Here is a 22,003-nt window from a genome sequence, read left to right on the forward strand (position 1 = left end):
CACCCGGCGCGCTCGCGCTCCCGCGCCGCCCGCGTTCCTAGGAGCGAGCCGCTAGGGGCGGAGACGGAGGCCGCCTCTGCGCTCGGCGCTCTGCGGCAGCGCGTGACGTCACGGGGGCGGGGCCCGAGCGGGCGGGGGGCGGGACCAAGGCCGAGAGCTCCGGAGTTACGCCAGTTACACTCGAAGAAACGCTGACGGGACAGCGGTTCGGGCCAATCGCAGTGGGGCCTGCGGAGGCCGCGAGCCTAGGGTGGAGACTTCGGAGACTGCAGTTGCAGGTGGGTGAGCTCCGGGGTCCGAGGGAGGAGTGGGGCGGCCGCGCCTGGTTGCTGGGGGGCCCGCGGAGGAGGGGACCCCCGGGGCTGCGGCTTGTCCGTGTGCGGGTGCGGGGAGGGCGCCGCCCGGGGGGCGGGGGGGCGCCCTCACACGACTCAGCAGCCGGCCTCGGTGGGCCCCCCGGGCCTGACCTGGGGCCGTGCGGGTGCGATCCAGGGCGGGAGGGTGGGGGGGCTGCTGCAGGGGACCCTCGGGGCGGAGCGGCGCACGCACACGGCTCGGCAGCCCGCCTCTGTGCTTCCCCGGCTTGACCCGGGGCCGTGCGAGCGCGCTCCTGGGTGGCTGCTCTGGGGGCCCCTGGTGACCTCAGCTCCTGCGGGTTTGACCTGTGCAGAGAGCTGCAAATGCTCCGCTTTGCGGTGGATGGAGTGCGGTCCGCTGGGATGGAACCCAGGGCCAGCCGTGGTCACTAGCACAGTGGCCTAGGGATCATTTCCACGTTCTTGAAGATGGCTTCGCTTCTGTTGCTACGAGTGTCTGTTCTGTTAACTTTTCCCGACACCACAAGCCCCTTCCAGTCCTTTGCAGGCTCGGTGGGATTTGGAACCCACAACACACACAGATCCCCAAAGGGATGTAACATAAATCAGTGTCTGGACAGATGTGCTTGGGTGATGCTAACCGAAAGCCTGTGTCAGAAGTCGGTGTGAGATCTGCTTACCACCTGCAGAGAGCTTACAATCTGGCAAGGCAGACAGAGCATGCACCAAAACCCCGCAGTAAGTGAACATGTGCAGGTACTACAGGGCATCTGCTAACACTTCTATCACCCGGGATCACAACTCCGGATCACATCACTGCGTGTATGTGAGCATCTGTAATAACTTCTCCCTTCTTGTCCTTTTGAGCTGATTTTTATGATTTCACTCTATTTTCTGTTCCTAAAATTCTTCTAGGTACACGATCACATGTTCTTCGGTGCAGTAGTAATTATTGTTAACTGATGGAGAATCTGAGATCAGAAAGAGAAATTTGTGGAATTACTTCAGCTCAGGTTCAGGAACTAATTCATGGTTCCTTTTTATCATTGACCTAATCTCTGTATTCTTCTTTGAAGCCTTACACATTTAGTATAGGAACAGATAATGTAGTGCTTAATCCTACTTGTTCTCTCTGCCTAGAATATTCTCTTCCGTCATCACATTTCTTGTTCCTCTGTGTCATTCAGGTCTTGGCTCAAATGTCATACCTAGGAGAATGTCTCTATGACAAATCAAAGAAGCTCTCTCTCCGCTCCCTTCCCCATCCCCAAGCCTGCTACTGTAGTGGACATTCTTTTTAGGTTTCTTTAATGGAATCCTCCTCCCTGTCTACTTTGTAAATTCTTACTCGTCCTTCAAGGCTTAAGGAAAACCCGACTTTTTCTTAAGGACTACCCCAGAGTATGTTGGTTTCTTTTTTAAGTATTCTCTATTTAATTCATTTGGCGACTGTTCTTGTACTGCCTTATGACATCTGTTATCCTGAATTTATATGTGTATCTTGCAAATTAGAATGTAAACTATTTGAGAGGGAATTTAATGCATACCTTACCTTTTACAAGTAAAATATACATAAGTATACTTAAGTAACCATTTTTGATGAACTGTCACAATAGATTTTACTCCTTTTATAAGCTAACATAGGTATTTATATTCTGTCTACTTTTATCTCCCTCATTTTTAAGGAAATATAAAGTGTGCCTAACTATATTCAGTAAGCGCAACCATTTTACTAGGATATTTTTATTGCATTGGTCAAGGGAAAAACTTTTAGGGGTTCAGCAAGTTTGTGAGTGATAGTCATCTTGCCAGATCCTGGTCTATTGCTTCTTAGTGGGATTCTGAGAAACTTGTGTTCTTTTTCCAGTTCTACTACCAGTTATCTGTGACTGGGTAAATCACATAACCTCTCCCTGGTACCAATTTCAGTGGAAAAGCATCAAATGAAATTCTAAGTTTCCTTGATTTGAAGGAGAGATAATGTTCATTAGCTTTTTGTTCGGTCACAACTTAAACTTTATTCTTTTGCAAAGCTGAATGTTTCAAGATTTTATAAATAATTCTGTAATTCTACCAGTTACTTTAAAAAAAGACTTTGATACCTCTTTTTCCTCAATTTGCTTATCCAATCCATTCTCCGTTCTATTGGTTCTGCTTCTAAACAGAGCTAAAATCCATCTATTTCTATCTCGATTGTTAACACTCTGGTCTAAACCACCATCTTGTCTCACCTGCAATAGTGATTCATCTTCTAGCCTGCAGAAGGGGGAGGGGAGCATTGTTTTCCTGTGTCTTCCCTGCCTTTAGCACTCCTGAAGCAGTCTGTCTTCAGGGCCAAGTCTCCAAGTCTGTGCCCTTAATCACTGCACTATATGGGCTTCTAACTGGACTGGGTAGGAGAAGCCAGGAATCCTGAAGAGTGTGGTGCCACAGAAACTAGAGATGCGTGTTTCAAGAGGCAGGGACTAGTTAGCAACAAGAGTACTCCTGAGAAGTTAACTAGAAAGTAGAGAGAGAAGTTAGCATTAGACACCCATAAGAGAGGGCAGCATGGTGACACTGACTCAGCAGGCTGTAGGGTGAGAGAGGACTGGATGGTGGTGGGCTCAGATGGCAACTGGACGTAAGGCTACTACAGACTTTCTGGGTTGGGGAGTGGAAAAACAGGATGGCAACTAGAGGGTGATGAAAGTTCAAAGGACAGATTTTTGTTTTATATTTAAAGGTGGGAGATACTAAGATCTGTCTGCTGATGGAATCTGTCCAGTCAAGTGGGAGAATGTGTTGATGCAGGAGAGGGGGCAGTTGTGGGTGTGTGTGTGCACATTACTCTAAAGTGTGTTCCAGAGTGGAGGACCCTGTCTCCATTGTTTTTGGCTGTATGTCCATATCTAGAATAGGGCTCGCCAAAATAACAGCTACTCTGTGAACTTTCTAATATTTGCTGAATAAATGAATAACTTGGACTCTACCTTCTTATTTTTTTTTTTGGACTTTACCTTCTTTTAATTAATTCTTCACACATCAGCCAGAAAGATATATATATATATATATATATATATATATATATATATATATATAAATCATGTCACTATCCAGTGCAAAGTCTTCCGTGCTTGCAGCTGCAATTAGACTGGAATTCCAGCCCTGTGTGGCCTATTGGATCCTGCTTCTGTAGCCCTTCCTCGCCGACCTTCTCACTCTCCTTAACTGAATTCCAGTGATGCTGGCCACCTTTCCTGTCCCAAAGGAAGGACTCCTTCCCACTTTAGGGCTTTATACGTGATTTCTCCCACCAACATCTTACGTCGTCATCATTCAGGTGTCCACTTCAATGACAGCTTCTAAGGAAGATGCTCCCTAATACTGAAGTGGACAAGAGCAAAAGCTCTAGAGCCCCACCATCTGGGTCCAGGTCCCTGCCTACCTGTTTTATGACCTGGAACAAATGACTTGACACCTCAAAACCCCATTTCTCCTTCCCATGAAGTGCGAACAGTAGCAATGTCTATTTTACACACTTCTTTTGAAGATTAAAGAGTGAAGCGTGCAGTACAAACTAAGCCTTATGAGAGTGTTACCACTGTTACTCCCTGAAAGTGACTATCACCCATTATTCATTTCTGTTCCCATTTCCCAGCAGTCTCTTCACAATGTTTGTAACAATGTAACAATGTATAATTTGTCAGTCTACCTTGTTAGATGAGAACCACCAGGAAAGCAAGGAACAGGACAGCATCTCTCCTCCATGCTTTCCTGACTAATTCCAAACCTGGCATAAAGTTAGCAGTCTGTAATAAATGTTAAAGAGAAGAGGCCAGAAATCCTGCTCTATTTTGAAACTCCAGTGATCAAACTCGGATCACTCGAAGGCCTGTTGGGATCAAAGCGCAAACCACTCATAGTGCAGCTTTGGTTGAATATTCCACTCCCGTCAAGTGGCACATGCTTTTTCTGTCATCACTTCGTATCAATTTTGTCAGACTTGATTGTTGTACTTTTATTGATTCAATTATTTAAATCAAATTTTAATGGAAGACATTAAAAGAAAGAACAAAATAGTTTTACAAATTGAATCAATGTTTTGAGCATGAAAGAGTTTTGTTGAAGCTGAGATGCAGTCTTATAAAATACACCATTATTTTATGTGCTACGAAGAAAGAAAACCATGCTGTTTTTAACTGCAACACAACTCCTTACCAGTTGGCATTTTTCATACTTCTGGAAAGCCCTTTAAAAAATCCACGTATCACCCCTTGTACACACATAGAAAGAAAAACATAAGCAAAATTTACTGAGATGCTCTTTAAACTTTTTCATATTCAGAGTCCAATGCTTCCAATTCACTTTCAACCCAGGATCTAAACGTCCGTGTTTTTCTGCATAATATCGTTCTCTGTTACCAAGAACATTAGTGATACATCATTTCTTAAGTGAGTATACATTATCATCTCCAGGGCTATCTTTTAAGACACGGATACCTATCATTCTTCACATTTTGGTGCACATCTTGATGCATGTAGTTACAAATCTGTCATGTTGCTACCTGGCCAAAAGCAATTAAAAGATACTTGAAATGTGTCTTAGAATTAGAGAAAGACTGAGGTTGCAGAATATTTGAAGAAAAAAAAATCGCCTTACTAATCCTTTACCAAGATTTAAGAATTACTTCAACAACTAAAAATGTTACTTAGTACATGTTATTACTGAGTTTAACCATTAATATTGATATACCACCTCACAATATTAATTTAATATTCATGATATAACTTTAGCATCACAATAGTACAGTGTAATTGCTGTGTGCACTTTGGACAAGGAAGCTAAAGTCTCACCCTCCATAGAGGTCACCGTATAGTGATGGACTATTTAGGACCAGATTCCTTCAGGTCCAAATCCCAAATTCTTTGTTATTTGCAAAATATATACTACTACTACAAGTACAGATTTACTCCAACCAAATTTAAGAAATGAAGATTTCAGCTTCTTGGGTTGTTCATTCTTTATATGTAGCAGGTTTTATCTTTTAACAGCTTCATTAAAGTGAATACCTATATATGCTTAATATATTTGAGAATACTTATTTGGAGATACTTAAAAATTTCTAGGAAAGTTTGCTTTTTGTTAGTATTCTTAGAAATAAGAATTACCCTATACCTGCCTCATTGCTTTCAATGAACAATGAGCCTCAAAATTGACTTAATCCAACACAAGATCCAAATTAAATACATATTTTTAATGGTAATAAAGTTAATTTAGAAATGTTTATGGTTGAAGTTTCTTAAGTTTACTTGCTCAAGACTTAAGTCAGTATGCAGAAATACAGTTTTTGTCTTTTTGAAAGTCTCAGGTTTGGATACCTTTTAGCTTTTTTGTTTTACATTTAACTTCTTAAAAAAAAAAATACTAAGGAACAGAGCACCTAGGTGGTGCAGTCAGTTGAGCATACAACTTGATTTTGGCTCAGGTCATGATTTCAGGGTCCTGGGGTCAGGCTTCACACTGGTCTGCTTGGGGTTGTCCCTGTCCCGCTACCCCTCCTGCTCGTGCTTACTCTCTCTCTCTCAAATAAATAAATAAATATTAAAAAAAAAAAAAGCCAAGGAACTATTTAAACTCAAAACAATGTTTTCTTTGCACTTCTTAAGTGTTCTGAATAAGGACAAAACCAGCATATCAAAATAATTTCTAAGTTGAATTCATATTTCATGCTCTTTAATTTTTATTTTGAAATAATCACATATATACAGAAAATTACAAAAGTGCTATAAAGTGGTCCCATGTGCCCTTCACTCAGTTGCCCCATGGCTATATCTTCTATAATTATTGCCCAAAATCTGAATCAGGACCTTGACACTGGTGCACTGTGTGGGTACAATCCTATGTCATTTTATCACTGTGGATCCCTGTAACTAATTCTTATTAGTTACAGATTATTACAGATCACTGAGTTTCCCTTGTGCATCCCTGCCCCTCCACCACAACCCTCAGTCCCTGGAAACCACTCATTTATTGTCCATCTCTATAATTTTGTCATTTAAAAATATTATAGAAGTGGAATCATACAGTATGTGACCTTTGGAGATTGCCTTTTTTCACTCCTCATAATGCTCTTGAAATTCATCTAGGTTGTGATGTACATCAGTTGTCTGTTCCTGTTCCTCCATGATAGGGAGTCACCACAGTTTATACTCATCCGTATACTGAGCAACATTTTGGATGTTTACAATTTTTGACCAGACAACTGTAGGTGCTATGAAAAACCATATACAGATTTGTATTTCTGTAGGATAAATGCCCAGGTCAGTGGTTATTGGATAATATAGTGTGTGGTTAGTACCCCCCTCCTGACTTTTAATAAGATATAATAGACATATAATATTGGGTTAGTTACAACATGATGATTTGATATTTGCATGTATTATGAAATAAATGCCACAATAAATTTAGTTAACATCCATTACCTCATGTGATTAGAATTTTTCTTCCGCTGATAGCTTTTAAGATTTACTCTCAAAGCAACTTCCAAATATAGAATGCAGCCTTGTTACCTGTAGTCATCATGCTGTATGTTATATCTCCAGAACGTATTTCTCTTATAACTGGAAATTTGTACATTTTTCACCTCTTTCACTCAGTTCCCCCCCACGCCCCCCCCCACCAAAAATGAGTTAACTGTTTCCATGAGTTTTTTTTCTTCAAGATTCCACAAAAACAGTGACATTATACAGTATGTCTTTATAATTTCACTTAGCATAATGCCCTCAAGGTCTCTTGGTGTAGGAATTATTTTTTATGGCTGATACTCCACTGTGTTTGCATGTATGTATGTATATTTCACATTTTATTTATCAATCTACAGATATTTAAATTGCTTCTTTATCTTGGCTATTGTGAATGTGCTGCGGTGAACATGGCAGATAGATATCTTTTCAGGTCAGTAAGTTAGTTTCTTTTCAATACATTCCCTAGAAGCTCAATTGGCAGATCATATTGTAGTTTTATTTTAGAATTTTGAGGAACCTCCATACTGTTTTCTGTGTTGGTTGCACTAGTTTACGTTCCCACCAGAAATATACAAGGTTTCCTTTTCTTCATGTCCCCAACAGTACTTGCTGTCTCTTATCTTTTTGACAACATACTGACAAGTGTGAGTTTATCTCTCAGGGTTTTGATTAGCCTTTTCTTGATTAGAGACACTGAGCACCACTTCACATACCTGTTAGCCATTTGAATATCGTTGGAAAAATGTCTATTTATGTTCATTGCTCATTTTTAATGGGATCATTTGGACTTTATTTACTATTGAGTTCTATAAGTTCCTTATATATTTTGGATAATAGCTTATCAGATGTGCAGGTTGAGAATATTTTCTTCCAGTCTGTAGGTGGCCTATTCATTTGGTTGATCACTTATTTTACAGTGTGGAAGTTTTGTGTTTGCATGTAGTCCCACTCTTTATGTTTTATTTTGTTGCATGTACCTTATGTGTCTTTTTTTTTTTTAAAGATTTTATTTATTTATGAGAGACAGAGAGAGAGAGAGAGGCAGAGACACAGGCAGAAGGAGAAGTAGGCTCCCTTCGAGCCTGCTGTGGGACTCCATCCTGGGGCTCCAGGATCAGGCCCTGAGCTGAAGGTGGCGCTAGACCACTGAGCCACCCGGGCTGCCTACCTTATGTGTCTTAGCCAAAAAAAATCACTGCTATTATCAATGTCAAGGAGCTGATTCCCTACTTTTCTTCTAGGAATTTATGGTTTTACTGGTCTCACATTTAAGTCTTTTTAACTGACTTAATTTTTGTGAATGGTATGAGATATGAGTCTGGTTCCATTCTTTTGCATGTGAATATCCAATTTTCCCAGCATCATTTATTGAGGAAACTATCTTTTTGCCATAGAGTATTTGTACTCAATTTATGTCTTCTCCAATTTCTTATTACATCAGTGTTTTATAGTTTTCAGTGTATGTCTTTGACCTACTTGGTTAAATTTATTCCTAAGTATTTTATTGTTTTGATGCTATTATAAATGAGATTGTTTTATTTTTAAATTTTGTTAGTGTATAGAAATGCTACTGATTTTTGTATGTTGATTTTGTATTTTACAGCTTTACTGAATTCATTTAGTAGTTGTTACTTTTTTGGGCGGGGTGCTGTCTTTAGTATTTTTTGCATATAAAATGTCATCTGCAAACAAATACAGTTTTACTTTTTTCCTTTCCAATTCTGACTCCATTTATTTGTTTTTCTTGCCTGATGGCTCTGGCAAGAACTTCTAGTACTATGTTGAATAATGGTGAGAGTGGACAACCTTCTCTTGGTCCTGATATTAGAAGAAAAGCTTTCAACCTTGCACCATTGAGTTTGATGTTAGCTATGGGTTTGTCCTATATGGCCTTTTATTATTTGAGAATTCTATACCCACTTTCCTTCTATGCCCAATTAATTGAGAATTTTTATCATGAATGGTTGTTGAATTTTTAAATGTTTTTTCTCCATCTGTTGGATGATCATATGATTTTTATCTTTCTATTAGTGTGGTAAATTACATTTATTGATTTACATATGTTCAATCATCCTGCATCCTGGTTTTAAATCCTAATTGATCATGGTGTATTATCCTTTTATTTTTTATTTTATTTGTTTTAAATGTTTTATTTATTTATTCATGAGAGACACAGAGAGGCAGAAACATAGGCAGAGGGCAAAGCAGACTTCCTGCCGGGACCCCAGTGCGGGACTCGATCCCAGGACCCTGGGATCACGCCCTGGGCCAAAGGCAGACACTCAACCACTGAGCCACCCAGGTGCCCTGGTATATTATCCTTTTCATGTGCTGTTGGATTCAGTTTGCTAGAATTCTGTTGGGACTTTTTGGATCTATAGTCATCAGGGATATTGGCCTGTAGGATTTTTTGTTTTGTTTTGTCTTGTTTTTATAGTGCCTTATCTAGCTTTGATAGCATGGTAATACTGGCCTCATAAAATGAGTTTAGGAATATGCCCTTCTCTTCAGTTTTTTGAGTAGAAGGATGGGTATTGATTCCTCTTTAAATGTTTGGTAAAATTCACCAATGAATCCATTTGGTCTTGGGCATTTCTTTGTTGGGAAGTTTTTGATTACTAATTCAATCTTATTTTCTACTCTTTGTGGTTCAGACTTGGTAGGTTGTATGCTTCTAGAAATTTAGCTATTTTAAGTTTTTAGTTTTGTATAATTGTTCATAGTAGTTTCTTATGATCTTTTACATTTCTGTAGCATCACTTGTCTCCTCCTTCACTTATAATTTTATTTATTTGAGTTCTCACTGTCTCTGTAGTTGTTAGGTAAAGGTTTACCAATTTTGTTCATCTTTTCCAAGAACCAACTTTTACTCTTGTCAATTTTTCTATTGTTTTCCTTTTTTCTATTTCATTTATTTCTGCTCTGATTTTTATTATATACTTAATTTTGTTAACTGTGGGCTTATTATGTTATTTCTAGTTCCTTGGGATTAAAATTAGACTGTTTATTTGGAATCTTACTTTCTTCTAGCTGTTGTGCTTATTGCTATAAACTTCTCTCAGAACTGCTTTTGCTACATCCCATAAGTTTTGGTATGTTGTATTTTCATTTATCTTATGACATTATTTTACTTCCATTTTAATTTCTTCTTTCATGCCTTGGTTATTCAGAAGTGTGTTTAATTTTAATGTATTTGTGGATTTTACCAGTATTGATTTCTGCTTTCATATGATTGTTGCTGGAAAACAGTTGGTGTGATTTCAGTCTTCTTATATTTGCTAAGACTTGTATTGTGGCCTAACATTTGCTCTATCCTACAAAATTTCTGTGTCTGTATATGTCACTTAGGTCCTTTTGATTTATAATGTTCTTCAAATCCATTGTTTCCTTATTGCTTCTTTGTCTGGATGATATATTCATTGCTGAGGGGGATGTTAAAATCCCCAATTATTATTTTATTTCTGTTTAAGACTGCCAGTTCTGTTAGTATTTGCTTTATATATTTAGGAGCTTTGATATTGAGTACATAAACCTTTACAATTATATATTCTTAATGGATTGTTAACTTCATTATCATTGTATAGTGACCTTCTTTATCTCCTTTGACTATTTTTAATTTAAAGTTTCTTGTCTGATATAAGTATAGCATCTCTGCTTTCTTTTGATTACCATTTGGGTGAAATATTTTTTCCCATTCCTTCATTCTCAGTCTGCATGTGTTTTTAAAGAGTCTCTTGTAGGCAGCGTATCATTAGATCTTGTATTTTTATCTGTTCAGCCATACTATGTCTTTTGATTGGAGAATTTAATCTGTTTACATTTCATCATTAGCAGTTAAAGATTTACTATTGTCATTTAGTTAACTGTGTTCTGACTGTAGATACTTTTCACTTTATTGTGGTTTGATGACTTTTTGTAGCAGTATTTTGTCATTCTTTTATCATAATCTTTTATATGACTACTACAAGGTTTTCCTTTTTGGTTACCATGTTACTAACATAAAATAACATTCTATTTATAACATCCTATTTTAAGTTGATAACAACTTAATTTTAATAACATATAAACTTTAAATTTTTACTTCTCTCCTCGCAGTTTGTTAATGTTTCAGTTTACATAAATATATATTATTTTAAAGATTTTATATTTAAGTAATCTCTATACCCAATGTGGGGCTCAAACTCACAACTCTGAGATTAAGAGTCACATATTCCTCTGACTGAACCAGTCAGGCACCTGTCAGTTTACATATATTTTATATTGTGTATCCAAAAACAGATTATTATATTTATGGTTATTTTTAATGTTTTTTTTTTTAATTTTAAACTAGAGTTGTAAATGAATTACATGTTTTAGAATACGATTACAATATTAGAAAATCTGATTTTTTTAAAGGTTTTATTTATTTATTCATGAGAGATACAGAGAGAGAGAGAAAGAGAGAGAGAGGCAGAGACACAGACAGAGAAGAATCAGGCTCCATGTAGGAAGCTCAACGTGGAACTCGATCCCGGGACTCCAGGATCACACCCTGGGCCAAAGGCAGGTGCTAAACTGCTGAGCCACCCAGGGATCCCCTGAGAATCTGATTTTGACTGCATAGTTAGCATTATCAGTTAGGTCTACAAACATTTATTTATTTTTATAATGTTAATTAGCATTATTTTATTTCTCCTTCTGAATTCTTTGCAGATAGGTCGCAGATCTCCCATTTCCTTAGGGTCAGTTATTGGAGCTTTATTGCTTTCTTATGGTGATGTCATTGTTTACCTGATTCTTCATAATCCTTGATTCTTAGGTTGTTGGGTTTTTTGTTTTTTGTTTTTTTTTTGAGATTTTATTTATTTATTCGTGAGAGACAGAGAGAGAGGCAGAGACATAGGCAGAAGGAGAAGCGGACTCCATGCAGGGAGCCCAATGCGGGACTTGATCCCAGGACCCCAGGGATCACGCCCTGAGCTGAAGGCAGACGCTTAACCACTGAGCCACCCAGATGTCCCAATCCTTGATTCTTTGTGTTGAATTCTCTGGTTAAACTTCCTACTCAGGCAGAACTGGGTGCTATACTCAACAGTTAGGCAGGGCTACAAATTTGCTACCTTGCCCTGTTTTACAACAGTCTCTGTGGCCCTTTTGCTTGCTGGTTGGGGACGTGAATCCAGCAGAGCTGCCCACCAAACTCCTTGCTCAGACAGTACCACCAGTTTTGCTCTAAAGATGGAAAGAACTGCTAGTTTGGCTCTCTGCTCAAGTGCTGTTGCAAGCTTGGCTCTAGGTTGGGCTACACAGCTTCTCAGGTGTTCTGGTTAGGCTTGCTGGTTGGGCAGGGCTGGAGGCTATATTCAGTGCCAGGCAGAGCTTTGAATTTGCTTCTCAGCCTTGGCAAGGGCTGTGTAACAGCCTCCAGATCCAGTTAGACTTGGTAGTCAGAGACAGGAATCAGGCAAAACACACGGAGCTCCCTGGCCAGATGGAGTCCCCTGCTGGGCTCTGCAGATGGGCAGAGACCCTGGTTAGGCACTCCTCTCAAGTGCTGCTGAGCTGCTCCGTGTCCTGGATGCTCTGGTCTGGTGGGGTGGGGCAGGGGGCTGCACTCAGCACCTAAAAATTAGCTTTCCTGCCAGGCACAGTGGCAAAAACAGGCTCTAAAGCTGGTATGGCTCGTTGTTTGGGGCCTTGAGTCAGGCAGGACTGCACACGGAGTTCCCTGGCCAGGTGGGGTCATCAAGTTGTGGTTAGCTTTTTAAGAAACTTCCAAATAATTTCTGTTAGCAACATGTGAATGACACAATGTCTCTGTGGCCTCTTAATCATTTTATATTATCAGTTTATTTTTATTAGCCATTCTAAGAATGGCAGTGCTGTTTCATTGTGGTCTTAATTTTGTATTTCCTTGACTAATGATACTTAACTTCATGTGTTCATCTCTATATTTTCTTTGGTGAAATACATCTTCATGTCTTTTGCCCATTTTTAAACCAAATTGTTTGTTTTTTTACTGATGGGTTTTGAGAATTCTTTATATAGGTATTAATCTTTTATCAGATTTCATTTGCAAATGTTTTCTCCTAGGCTATAGGTGGTCTTTTCTTCCTCTTAACAGGGTCTTTCACAGAGGAAACATTTTCAATTTGGTTAACATTCAAATTAACATTTTCCCTCTGTTTTATGGATTGTGCTTACTCTTTGTCACAGAGATTTTCTCCTATATTTTCTTCTAAAAGTTTTACAGTTTTTACATTTTACATTTAAGCCTATCACCCATTCTGAGTTAATTTTTGTATGAAATGTGATATTTAGGTTGAAGTTTACTTATTGCCTGTGACTATCCATCTGTTTCAACGTTGTTAAAAGATTATCTTTACACCATTGAATTGCTTTTGAATATTAGTCAGGAAATAGTTGGCTTTACTTGAGTGGAGTTATTTCTTAATTATATATTCTGTTCCACTAATCTATGTGTCCGTCTTTTCACCAATATCACACAGTCTTGATCATTGTAGCTATGTAAGTATTGAAATCTGGTAAACTGATTCTTCCCACATTACCATTATTTGTCAAAACTGTGTTAGCTATTTTATTTTCCTGTCTTTCCATATAAGTATTTGAATAGTCTGCAAAAAGATCTTACTGAGATTTTTATCATAATTTTGTTAAACCTGTATTATCATTATGGGGAGAATTGACATCCTTACTATGTTGATTTTTCCAGTTCATAAACATGGCATAATCTCTCAATTTATTTTGGTTTCTTTAGTTTCTTTTGTCAGCATATTTTAGTTTCAGTGTACAAGTTCCACACATGTTTTGGTAGATTTTATACCTAAATCAGTTTGTTTGTTTGTTTGTTTGTTTGTTTGTTTGTTTGTTTTTTAAAGATTTTATTTGTGTGTGTGTGTGAGAGAGAGAGAGAGAGAGAGAGAGAGAGAGAGAGAGAGAGAAAGCAGAGAGAGAAGCAGGCTCCATGCAGGGAGCCCGATGTGGGACTCAATCTCAGGACTCCAGGATCATGCCCTGGGCTGAAGGCAGACGCTTAACCTCTGCGCCACCCAGACGTCCCTAGTTTGTTTGTTTCTTTCTTTCTTTCTTCCACTGTTGTAAATGGTTTTATATTTTAAACTTTGGTTCCCATTTGTTCATTGGTAGCTTACAAAAAACCCACTGATTTTGTATGTTGATATTATATCCTATGGCACTGTTGAATTCACTTATTAGCTGTATGAATATTTTGTAGGTTACTTGAGAGTTTCTATTCCTGTAAATACAGAGGCAGTTTGTTTCCTTTCAAATGTATATGAATTTTGTAGAATTTTCTTGCCTTAGTGTGCTGGCTAGAACTTCTAGTACTATGATGAATAGCAATGTTAAGAGTGGACATACTTGCCATTTTCATCATCTCTGAGCAAAAGCATTCAGTCTCCTACCATTTAGTGTAACATTAGCTATAGATTTTTAATAGATGTCCTTTATCAAGTTGAAGTTCTCTGTTCTTTGTTTGCTAGGAGGTTTTCTCATGAATACGTGTGGGATTTTTCAGTAGTTTTACTGTGTCAATTGATAGGATTATGGGATTTTTTTTTTTTTTTTTTTTTTTTTTTTTTTTTTTTAGTTTGCTTCAGTAGTGCATTACATTGATATTTGAATACTGAACCATCCTTATATCATGGAATAAGCCTATTTGGTTGGCCTTGTGAATAATTCCTTTTAGAAACTGCTGAATTATTTTTGCTAGTTTTAAAAAATATGTATATTTGTAAGGGATATTGATATGTACTTTTGGTTTTTTCTTTGTTTTTGTGTTGTCTTTGTCTGGGTCACCACAGTAGTACTGACTTCATAAGATTACTTGGGAAGTGTTCCCTCCTCTTCTGCATTCTGGAGAAAATATAGATTTGATAGTAACTCTTTTTTTAAACTTTTGGTAAATTTAATTTCCTTAATAGTTGCAAGGCTGTTCAAATTTTATATTTCATCTTGAGTGAGTTGTGGGGTTTTTTTTTTGAGGAATTTGTTCATCTGTGCTATTAAATTGTTACATGTAGAGTTGTTTATAGTATTCCTTTCCTTATCTTTCTGATTAGCCTCAAGGTCTGTGTAATTCCTCTGTTTCATTCTTGGTATCAGTAATGTATGTCTTCTCTCTTTTATTCTTTGTCAGTCTTGCTAAGGTTTGTCTATTTTATTGAATTTATCCAAGAAGAAACTCTTTCATTGATTTTCTCTGCAGCTTTCTATTTTCATTTTCATAGATTTCTGCTCTTTATCATTTCCCTTCATCTGACTTTATTGAGTTTATTTTGCCCTTCTTGTTATAGTTACTTGAGGTCAAAGCAAAAAATCATAACACTGCCTAATGTAGATCTCAGGACATGTAAGGAATTATTTAAACAACTATATAATAAGGGTATGAGAGCGTGTAAAGGGACATAAAAGATTGTAAAGTTTATACACTTTATTCACACTAGTAAAATGTTTACACAAGTATTGTCATGATATGTATCTTTTACATATACATGTACCATACACACACACGCACACACACACACACGTAATACCTAGAACAACCACTGAAAAGTCCATACAAAGAGGTACACTCATAGTCACTGTAGCCAACTCAAAATGGAATTCTAAAAAAGATTCAGTAACCCACAGGAAGACAGGAAGAAGAAGAAAAATAAATTAGAAACAGAGAAATTAGAGAAAACAACCAAAAAGCAGAACTAAGTATTAATTTATCAGTAATTGCACTAAATATAAATGGTTTATACATGCTAATTAAAAGAGATTAGCAGAATCGATTTTTAAAAAATGATCCAACTTTATACATTTCCTATAAGTCACTCACTTCAAATACAATGATATAAGTAAGTTGAAGGTCAAGGGTGAAAATATGTATACTATATAAGTATTAATTAAAAGGAAATAAGCAAGGTTATATTAATACTAGACAAAGTGAAGGAAAATTATAACGGACAGAGAGGAATATTACATGTTAACCCACCAAGAAGTCATAGCAAACCTAATTGTCTAGGTACAAAACAGAGAGCTGCAAAATATGTGAAGCAAAAACTGATAGAACTGATAAGAAAAGTAGATAAATGTACTGTTACAGCTGGAGACTTCAAACTTCTCTGTCTTAAATTAATAGAACAAGAGGATAGCAAGAAATGACACCGAACTCAATATCATCAATCAACAGAATCTAATCAATATTTATAGAAAACTCCACCTAACAAAACAACACACATTACTTTCAAATGCCATGGGACATCTACCAAGAGTAACCATATCCTGATGCACAAAACAAACCTTAAATGACTAAAAATAATTGATATCACACAGACTTTGTAATTGCTCATTGTGGCATCCCTGTGAAGGCTGCTTTAAAATTCTTGGTAGATAATTCTGACATCTATGTCATCTGCGTTGGGGTCTATTGTCTTTTCTCTTTCAGCTTGATATGTACCTGGTTGGGATATATTGGGTATTATAAGACTACATCTTATTTAAATCTTGTGTTTTAGTGGGTCTTTTTTTTGACAGTGCTCTGTTGGGTTCAGACCGTCACCTCATTACTGTTGGGTTGGGATGGAAGTCCAGATTTTCCACCTCATCTCTGTGGACACCTGAGACAGGGTGGTTCCTTTTACTGCTGGATAGAGTTGGGAGTTCAGCCCCCCACCACATCTTCTGATAACACTGGCTGGGAAGAGAGGAGATCATAGTTACTGCTCCCGTATGGTCTCCACTGACATCATGTGGGGTGGAAATATAAAAGTTAAAGAGTCTCTCTCCATTTATTCCCCTATCAATGTTTACCTGTTAACAGAAATGGAGGTTTTTACCATACAGTGTTGTTCTCTGATTTATTGGTTTAAAGGCCCAGAAAGATTTGCTTTGTAACACAGACATAGATGTTAAATTTACTGTTGTAATCATCTATCAAAATTCACCTCCATCGTGTCACTTTCTCCTCATTGTATTAACATGCCCAGATTTTTCCATCTCAAACAAAAGAAAATGGAATTTCCTAGAATACATCTACTCCTCTAGTCCCCAATTTCTTTAAAAAATAATGTATACAGATTGTGTCCATCATGTAATGTGGCCTCTCTTCATCCCACCCCCAAATCATCAGTGATATCTTTTCAGTCCTCACCTTCCCTAACTTTTCCTCAGCTTTAGATGATGTGTAACTACTTCCTACATGAAATTCTCTTTGCTCTCTACTGCCTCTCCTACTTTTCCTCCATTTCTATCCCTGTTCTTTGCGAGTTCTTCCTTAGCCATAGAACTTTACCTGTGTCTTCTGCAAATCATACTTTCCACTATATTTTCAGTTCATCTAGACTATCACCTTGTAGGAAGCAGGTCATACACAAATAATTGTTCAACTAAATGGTCTATCCCTTAAGGTTAGTTACCCTCGGTATTCCGTCTTTGGCCCTCCTCTTTACTAATTTTATTTATTTCCCTTGATTGATCTTTATCCATTTCAGTGGCCTCAGGTATCTTGTGGATTGAGTTCCCTTATCCCCTTTGTAAAACTTCCAGCACCCTTTCTCTTTGATAGCACTTGTAATAATTATGACTAAATAAAATCTACATATAGAAAAGTACTCAAACCAAGTTAAGAAAATAGAAAATTTCAGCTTCTCTGCTGAAGACAATCTGGCAGAGGGAAAGAATTCTTTCTTACTTGGCCTTGTGTTCTGTTCCAGCTTTCAAAGGATTTGATGAGTCCCATTCACATTAGAGAAGGCAGTCTGCTTTATTTAGTCTGTTACTTCAAATGTTAATCTCAGCCACAAACACTCTCACAGACACCCCCAGAAACAATGATTAGCCATGTATCTGGGCCTTCCATGGCCCAGTCATGTTAACACATAAAAGTAACCATCGCACTACACATGGCTTCTGATTACTTAAAATATAGCTAGAGCAACCAAAGAACTTAATTTTTAGTTTAATTTAATCTTAGATAAGATAAATTTGAATAGCAATACATAGCTCATGATTACTGTATTGGACAATACAGCAGATGGTTTCAGTCCTAGACTAGAACTTTAACTGATGCTGTAAACCATTCAGACTACTTCTCCAGTATATAGCTTCCACTTGGAACTTGAAACACTCCCTCTGGGAGAACCAAGCTATCATATAAGAAGTACAGCTACCCTGAGACTGCCATGCTGTGAGGAAGTATAAGCTAGCCACATGGAAAGAGACTGCATTGAGACACACACACACACAGACAGAGACCCATCTGTTTTAGCCATCCCATTTGAAGCATCAGAAATGTGAAAAAAAGGAATCATATTGGACCTGTAGCCTAGTCAGGCCTTCAGACAACTCCAGCCAGAGCTGCCATCTGACTCTAAGTATATGAAAGCCCCCCAAGCAAGAAGCTCCAGCTAAACCCATAGAACCATTAGAGATAAAAATTGTTGTCATAAGCCACTAAGTTTTTGGGTAATTTGTAAAGCAATAGATAACCAAAATAAGAACATACTAAGGGAATTAAGTTTCCTTATTTCTCTGGCTCCCTTAGTTCTCAGTCTTTTCCTTTTTGTTTCCCACTTCCTTGCTTTTTGGTGAGGTAAAGTTGTATGCATAAAACTGAATTTGGGAAAGTCACAATGATCTGGCCTTCAACTATCTTGGATTTCTGATCTCATATTTAAGAGACCTTTCTAAAGGGGCCTCGGTGGCTCAGTCAGTTAAGTGTCTGCCCTGTCATGATCCCAGGGTCCTGGGATCGAGCCCCATGTTGGGCTTACTGCTCAGCAGGAAGCCTGCTTTTCCCTCCTGCTCCCCCTGCTGTTCTCTCTCTCTCTCTCTCTTTCTCTTTCTCTAGTAAATAAATAAAATATTTTAAAAATATAAAAGTCCTTTTAAAATAAAGTTACACTGTTTTGTGTCCTGCTTTCAAATAGGCCAACTTGGTTAAAAAGAGAGAGAGAGAAAGAGGGAGACAGGCCTCAAATAAAATCACAAATGAGAGGGGAGAAATAATAACAAACACCACAGAAATATAAACAATCATAAGTGAATTTTAATGACATCTATGCAAACAAATTGGACAACCTAGAAGAAATGGATAAATTTCTAGAAACATATAAACTACCAAAACTGAAACAGGAAGAAATGGGAAACTTGAACAGACCAATAACTAGTAAAGAAATTGAGCCAATAATCAAGAAACTCCCAATAAACAAAAGTCCAGGACCAGAAGGCTTCACAGATGAATTCTCCCAAACATTTAAAGAAGAGTTAATGCCTCAAACTCTTCCAAAAAATAGAAAAGGAAGGAAAACTTCCAAGTTCATTCTTTCAGGCCAACATTACCCTGATACCAAAACCAGATAAAAAGTCCACTAAAAGAGAACTACAGGCCAATATTCCTGATGAACATAGGTGCAGAATTTATCAGTAAAATACTATCAAGCCAAATTCAGAAATACACTAGAAAAATCATTCACCACGATCAAGGGAGATTTATTCCTGAGTTGCCAGGGTGGTTCAGTATTTGCAAATCAATCAACATGATATATCACATCAATAAGAGAAAGGATAAGAACCATCATCTCAATAGATGATCAACAGTAGAAAAAGCACTTGACAAAGTTCAACACCCAGTCATGGTAAAAATAAAAACTGTCAACAAAATAGGTTTAGAGGAACATATTTTCACATAATAAAGGCCATATATGAAAAACATGGAGCTAATATCATCCTAAATGGGGGAAAATGGAGAACTTTTTCTCTAAGGTCAGGAACAAGACAAGGATGTCCACTCTCACTGTTTGATTCCACATAGTATAGGAAGTCCTAGCCACAGCAGTCAGACAAGAAAAAGAAACAAAAGGCATTCAGGTAAGCCAACTGGAACCAATATTTCACTTTTCTTCCTTACTAAAGGCTATAACTAAATACAGTCCAACATTCTGGTCTTTTTTGGTCATTTATCTCTAAAAAGTTGAACCTCAGAAGGCATATATCTAGGCTTCAAGATTAGTATTTTGACATCTGCTTTGCTGCTGGAAGTAAATGGATGGGAGGGGACAGGATGTGTCGGGTATACAACCATGTGATAACTGCTGTGCAAATAATACCTCTTAAATGTAACAGATGAGTCATGTAGTAAGATCCTATGTGAGCTATACATACAACTTATAAATTGTGCTATTTGACACAATTTTGTAGCCTTGAACTTTTTCCTTCAAGTTATACTTGAAGGATATACTTTTTATTTTAGTAAACTCAGTATTTATAAAAATTCAAAAGAAATTTATTATTAAATGTCATGAAAACAAACGTTTAGAACAAGGTTTACTATGTTATGACTGTTTTTACACTAAGCAAACTTGGGATCTGAAATTTCATCAGGACTAACCACAGCAGTGATTTTTCTTTTCCATTCCAGTTCTAAGAACAAAGGGAATTGGCTATGGATAATTCATATCATTTCAATCAACGAAACTCATGTAATGGACTTCCATCTGAGAAGAAAAACAACTTCCTTGTGTCTGAAGATCATGGACAGAAAATCTTAAGCGTACTGCAGAATTTTAGAGAACAAAATGTCTTTTATGATTTCGAAATCATCATGAAAGATGAAATAATCCCATGTCATCGCTGTGTCTTAGCAGCGTGCAGTGACTTTTTCAGGTACTTTACCATGTTTGTCTCTGCCTCAGATTTTGCATTATTATTTTTCATAACTACTGAATTTCTTCCCTACAGGAGCATGCAACAGTAATTTTTAATTTGTAAAAGCTAATTAGATTTACTAGTGATTTTTGAATATGAAAATTTAAGACTACCTTTTTTAATAGTTCAGATATTCCCAGGTCAGCATTCCTAAGGTTGTATGGAACACTGGTCCCTTGAAACATTCTGGAAAAAAATTGTTTCGATCTAGAGTCAGTTTGTTTGGGGGACTTCTTGCACTGTATTCAGAAAAAGAGGAGAAGACAGATGGATAAAAAATGGAAGTATAGTTGAAAGTATAGTTCAAAGAAAATGAGTCTGAGAAAACCAAGTTCAGTCATGTATCTGTAGGTTATACAAGGGAGAAGGACTCACTACAGAGGATTTCAAGGTTTCACCTCTCTTTGACAAAGACATTCTTATAGGGGAAAAGTACCTCCAGAAGCATTTCTGGAGAACACCCAACTTGTTCTGATTCTAGGCAACCTTCTGAATATAACTTGGTTCCTTTTGTAGATCATCCTTTAGGAGTGTCCTAGTCATGACACTGTAAGAACCCACTGTGGTGACAGTGGGCTTCTAATTCTGCAAGGGTAAGTGTTCCCCACATGACCTTAGTATTGAGGTAACTGGATCAAGCTCATACCGTCCTGTGAGGTCTCTTGGTCAGACACACAAACCTCTTGGTGACATCCTGGCCTTCATCCCTCCTAGTCACACTGCAAAAATTGTGATCCTAATTGCAGTATTTACATTATGTTCAGTTTTAGAAACAATTTTTTATTTAAGGTAAACAGGATTTAAATATCTAGTAAATAAAATTTATAAAAACAAAGTAAGATTTAAGATATAAATACACTATATGCAAGTTAACTTATACTGATTTTAATCCTTAATTAAACTCCTGTATTGCTCCTTGCATCTGGTTAGACCCCTGTTGCTCTGAAGAGAACCAGCAAAAGCAAATTGATATCCACTATCAATTGAAATCCTGTTCCTGTGGGGCATCCTGCTTGAGTGGGGAGCCGTGGCTCAGTGCCATATCCCACCTCACTGGGGATGCAGAAGCTACACCTTTGCCAACACAGATGCTAGTTCTTTCTTTGTTTTCTTCATGTCCTCTCTTGGGTAACGCCCCACCGTCCTGTGCTCGGCCATACCATAGTTCCACCAATTTTTTCCCAGCAGCTCCCTTCTGCTCCCCCACCCTCCTGCCACTCTTCATGCCACGTGGGCTGGGTCCTGTAATGGTTAAGGACTTGGCCTGTTGCCTCTTAAGCAAGTGACTTAATTTCTTTAGGCCTTCAGGTTCCTTATTTGTAAAAATTAAGATGATAAATTAGAACCTAACTCACAGAGTCATTATAAATAAGAGTTAAATGAAATAGTGTATATATACTGATCAGGACCATGCCCACTATATTCAACTGACACTAAATGCTATTATTATTGTTATTTCCAAACCTG

General features: G+C 37.7%; 1 protein-coding gene across 6 annotated transcripts in view; it reads left to right on the plus strand.

Moving 5' to 3' along the window:
- The first annotated feature begins 97 nt into the window (after positions 1-97).
- Positions 98-22,003, plus strand: part of KBTBD3 (kelch repeat and BTB domain containing 3) — a 31,969-nt gene continuing 10,063 nt past the window's right edge. For 2 of the 6 annotated variants that reach the window (XM_038536327.1, XM_038536328.1), the window contains exons 1-2: positions 98-278; positions 20,250-20,494. In XM_038536327.1, coding sequence (XP_038392255.1) covers positions 20,274-20,494 — 221 coding nt within the window. In that variant the 5' untranslated portion in view covers positions 98-278; positions 20,250-20,273. Of the gene's footprint in view, positions 279-544; positions 1,056-20,249; positions 20,495-21,052; positions 21,130-22,003 lie in introns of those variants that run through there. The other 4 variants (XM_038536329.1, XM_038536324.1, XM_038536325.1 and 1 more) reach the window with 3 other exon arrangements.

The sequence above is a fragment of the Canis lupus genome, chromosome 5 (assembly GCF_011100685.1).
Source record: "Canis lupus familiaris isolate Mischka breed German Shepherd chromosome 5, alternate assembly UU_Cfam_GSD_1.0, whole genome shotgun sequence".
Lineage (NCBI taxonomy): Eukaryota > Metazoa > Chordata > Mammalia > Carnivora > Canidae > Canis > Canis lupus.